This window comes from Rhinolophus hipposideros (assembly GCF_964194185.1).
Source record: "Rhinolophus hipposideros genome assembly, chromosome: 5".
Taxonomy (NCBI): domain Eukaryota; kingdom Metazoa; phylum Chordata; class Mammalia; order Chiroptera; family Rhinolophidae; genus Rhinolophus; species Rhinolophus hipposideros.
The window spans coordinates 101,985,448-101,990,381 of record NC_138051.1 but is presented as its reverse complement, the minus strand read 5'-3'; the positions used below and the strand labels follow the sequence as shown (position 1 = coordinate 101,990,381).

Here is a 4,934-nt window from a genome sequence, read left to right as displayed (position 1 = left end):
CACAAGGTCTGAAGATGGGTTTAAAGTGTTCCCCTCCCCCCAGCCCTGCATGGCTGATGAGGATAGACCCTGTTTTCAGGGGCTCCTGTGGTTAGAAAAGGAAGGAGAAAGAGAGAGAGACAGAGAGAGACAGAGACACAGAGACAGAGAGACAGAGACAGAGAGAGACAGAGACACAGAGACAGAGACAGAGTGAGTTTTTTATATATTAAGGAACTGTCATTTCCCACAGGATAAATATAAGATTGTTCTCATAATAAATGCTCACTAACCATTTGTTGATGACTTAATTTATGATTTAATCTGAGAGAGACAGATTTAATCTGAGGAGAGAGACAGAGACACAGAGGCAGGGAAAGAGCATTGAGGTCATTGTGGGTTCCCTCCGGGGACTTCCGGGTTGCGTGTCCCTTTCATGGTGTGGAGTGGGCAGGGCCAAGCTTCCAGGTCACATATGTATCTGGGTAATTGTTTCCCCAGGAAAAATCCCTAGAAAGGGTTGTACCAGATCAAAAGTTTAACGCATTGAAGATTTTTGGAAACCCGTAATGTGGCAGCTTATGCTGCCGTGGACACCCTCACGCTCTTGCCAACACCAAGAATTAAAGTTCTTTATTTTTGCCAACCTGATAGGCACTATAGTTTGAATATTTATGTTCGCATTTCTTTAATTATAAGTGTAGCTGAGCATTGTATTGATTCTTAGGAACTGTTTTTGTTTCTTCTGTGAATTATCTGCTTACTGGCTTTGACACTTATTTTTGTTAATTTGCAGGAGTTCTTTATATATTAAGGAACTGTCATTTCCCACAGGATAAATATAAGATTGTTCTCATAATAAATGCTCACTAACCATTTGTTGATGACTTAATTTATGATTTAATCTGATTTCTCTAAAGCAATTTTAACCTACTTTTCCTCCAGGTTTTAAACTCTGAGTGACCTTCTCAACAGGAGCAACAGGACGTGACGTGCACTGGAAAGGCTGTTGTGGAGCCTCTGTGACACTGGGGCCTGTGAATATGTCAGGTGAGAGAGCCACCCCCCCCCATGCCTCCTTTGACTTTAAACACTTAGGAGGGAGACTGTAAGAATCTCTGCAGTGTACTTTGTCCTGGAATGGGGATAATTACATCAAAAATTAGCATTCAAATATAGATTCACACTCAGAAATGATAAAGTCACAGGCTTTCCATCCCATCAAGAGTACCCGTTTTTTGTCCTTCTGAGGAGCCAGAAAGACCAGAATTGGGGCTGAGGGGAGAGCCAGAGGCTCGGGTGTCCATTTGGAACTCACGTAGCTCCATTTCTTGTGAGAAACCCAATGCCCGGCCACAGAGCTGTCACAAGTGCCCCACGGGAGCTTTCTCTCCCCTTCTGGGGGAATCCTCTGACCCCACCTCAGGAAGGAGGCCACCTGGGGCAGTGGGCAGGCTTTCACCGGCACAGCCAGGACTGGTCACTTGGCATAGGAAGGTGGAGCCGCAGGCCGAGTGCCCAGCTGCCCTGTGTGGCTCTGAGCAGGTGGCATGGGACTAAACTACAATCAGAGCCCAGTAGCCAGTGCAGAGGGTGGGCAGTGTTGATGGGGCGGTAGGAAACAGGGGGAACCAGAGGTGCTCCACAGAGATCCCTACCTGGGTGTTGGATTCTGTCTACCATCCCCCACCCCTCTACCCCCAAGGGTGTGACTGTCCATGGGGCTGTGCTGGGAGTCAGGGAGGCCTTACGAGGTAGCAGGGGTCGGAGGGCAGAGCCAGCTGTCCAGGTGGGGACAGCCTGAGCACAGACAGGTATCACCTATCTCACCTGACCTCAGACTCTGTGAAGACTGCATAACAGAGCCCTCACTCAGCAGTTAGAGAAGAAAGTTTCTTTTCAAGTATACAAACACGCCTTTTGAAAAATGACCTCAGCGAGTGGCAAGGACTCGGTGTGGCACAGCCTGTGTTCTGTGGCTACAATGCCATCGGGTGGTAGATCAAAGATCTAAGGCGGCCTCAGAGGAACCCGTTTGGGCATTTGAAGCTCCTGGCGTGTCTGGTGTGGAGGGACGGAGAACCTTGTCCTCTCTTAGTGCCCTAAAGTCCCTTCCAGGCAGTCGCCAGGGGCACCCATCCTCATGCTTGTCTCTGCCCCACAGGGAACGCCACCCCGGTGACCCCCCCTGTCCCTGTGCCTCCGTTCCCCGGTGTGGACCCCGCGAACTGCAGCGTGCCCTTTGAGGACAGCAGGGTTTTCGTGGTGACGCTGTACTGTGCGGTGTGCGCGCTGGGGCTGCCCGCCAACTGCCTGACGGGCTGGCTGGCCCTGGGGCGGGCCCTGCGGGGCAACGTGCTGGCCGTGTACCTGTCGGGGCTGGCGCTGTGCGAGGCGCTGTACGCCAGCACCCTGCCGCTCTGGGCGCTGTACGTGCAGAACCAGCACCGCTGGACGCTGGGCCCGTGGGCCTGCAAGGTGACGGCCTACATCTTCTTCTGCAATCTGTACGTCAGTGTCCTGCTGCTGTGCTGCGTGTCCTGCGACCGCTTCGTGGCCGTGGTGTATGCGCTGGAGAGCCGCGGCCACCGGCAGCAGAAGACCGCCATCGTCGTGTGCGCGTCGGCCTTCCTGCTGGTCGGGCTGGTCCACTACCCGGTGTTTGACACGGAGCACAGGGACACCTGCTTCGAGACGGTGCCCATGGACGGCCGGACCGCGCGCTACTACTACGCGCGCTTCGCCGCGGGCTTCGCGGTGCCGCTGTCCATCATCGCCTTCACCAACCAGCGCGTGCTGAGGAGCGTGGAGCTGAGCGAGGGCCTGAGCGCCGCTTCCAAGGCCCGTGTGAGGCGCACGGCCGCGGCAGTCGTGGGTATCTTCCTGCTGTGCTTCGCGCCCTACCACGTGCTGCTGCTGGTCAAGGCTGCCGCCTTCTCCTACTACAGAGGGGACAAGGTCTGCGTGTGCGACTTCGAAGTCCGAGTGTGCACGGTGTCCGTGGTGTCCCTGTGCCTGTCCACGGTGAGCAGTGTGGCCGACCCCATCATCTATGTCCTAGCCACGGACCACTCACGACAAGAGGTGTCCAGAATCCACAGGGAGTGGAAAAAGTGGCTTGCCAAGACCGATGTCACCAAGGTCACGTGCTTCAAGGACTCAGAGGAGGAGTGCTCACCCATGTCGCTGGCAAATGGCCACATGTTCCCCAGGCCTGTCCAGCCCCCAAGGCCACAGCCGGACACGTGGGCCTCTCTGTGTAGCCTGGAGAGGCTCGGGGAGGAGTCCTGCTGAGTCTACCAGCCAATGTCCCCAGTGCTGGCCCTGGAGGCCCTTCTGGGAGACGTGCCACCCAATTCTCATGAGCCCCTGCAGCTTGGGTCCCTGCCCCCCAGGCTTGCCCACAGGGCCCCACACAGCAGGTGGCAGCATGCCCAGGGAAAGGGTGACTGTCCCAGGCTGCAGGGAGGCCCCTCATCCGTGGCTTGTCCTGGCCAGCTCACTTGGCTGTTGGCAAACAGCAGGGCTTTTGTCAGAGGCCTCGTGCCCGCCTGCTGCTGCTGGCAGCTGGCACATGCCGTGCTCAGGGAGGTGCCCGGTCAGCATCTGTGCTGATGACTTTATTTTCCAAGCTTTGCTGTGGGTGTTGCTTGATGACTGTGGCAGGGCCTTTGTGCTTGTGTCTTAGAACGTCTACAAACTGCACACCTTCACACATGCTTGGGCACTGTGGGGCCTCTGCTGGGCTGGCTCTGTGCCAAGCAAGTGATTCTGAAGGCTGCCGTGGACCCCTCAGGGGAGCTGTGGCATGGGTCCCAGCGGCTCTGGCTTCCAGCAGTCAGCCCATGTGTCGTCTGTCAGGAATGCATTTTCAGGAACACCAATGGCTGGAAATGCCGGGAGCCCCCAGGAAGAGTAACAGCAGCCAAGGAGGCTCAGAGAATGGCGGCAGTCCCTTTGTGCCAAGGCCTCCTGGATCATTGTCAGCGAGGCAGCCGCAGCCTCGGGACAGGGCGAATGAGGAACAAGCAGGTAATGGACCCTCGGCCTCCAGCCCTCACCAAGGTGTGACAGAGCGCAGGACTGGATCTGCTGTGTGGCCACGAGAAAGTGGGCTCCCTGGGAACTGCACAACTCAGACACAGATCCTGGCTCTGCCCCTGACAAGCCTCTTCTAGGCCAGGTCACATTGCCACCTCTGTTTCCCCATCTGCAACAGGGCCAATGACACCCACTTCACCGGTCAGCGTAAGGGTTGACCCCACCATTGTCTCAGGCACCCCGGGAACATTCAAGCTTTGTTGTCCAGCCTGTGGGCCGTTGTGTAAATGGTGTTCTTGTTTCTGTGAGGCAGCTGCCCACTGTGTTCTCCACGACACACTGAGAACACACATATAGAAACTGGCTTCAGAAATAAAAACGCAAAAATGCATGCGTCAGTCCCATCTTCCTCTTTAAATGAAATAATGTCATTTTGCCTTCTCATGTAAACGTTTCCCTCCAGGGCTCTCTCAGAGGCCAGGCTGGGGACAGGGGCATGTGCCCTGGGCTTGCAAAGTGATGGGTGGGGGTTCTAGAACAGTCTGGAATATTCAGGGCTGGGGTGAGAGTAGACAGTGAGAGGGACAGGTAACGAAATTCTGATGGTGGGTCATGTATTAGTCTCTTGGGGCAGCTGTAACTAATAACCACAAACTGGGTGGCTCACAGTTCTGGGGGTAGGAAGCCCAAGAGGAAGGTGTCTCAGGGCTGGATCCTCCTGGAGGCTCCGAGGGACAGCCTGTGCCAACCTCTCTCCCAGCTCCCAGGACTGCTGGCAACCGTGGCCTTCCTGGGCTGCTGGCCTCATCACTCCCATCTCTGTCTCCGTCCTCAGGGAGCCGCCTCCTCTGCATGTCTCCGTGTCTTTGTTTTTATTAATTAAATGTTTATTGGGGAATATTGGGGAACAGTGT

General features: G+C 55.4%; 1 protein-coding gene across 1 annotated transcript; it reads left to right on the top strand.

The window, feature by feature from the left end:
- The first annotated feature begins 924 nt into the window (after window positions 1-924).
- On the top strand, window positions 925-4,410 carry GPR132 (G protein-coupled receptor 132). The gene is made up of 2 exons (XM_081048552.1): window positions 925-1,029; window positions 2,144-4,410. Exons 1-2 carry the CDS (start codon window positions 1,023-1,025, stop codon window positions 3,271-3,273), a joined length of 1,137 nt encoding a protein of 378 aa, XP_080904678.1. The 5' UTR covers window positions 925-1,022; the 3' UTR covers window positions 3,274-4,410.
- Window positions 4,411-4,934: the final 524 nt, after the last annotated feature.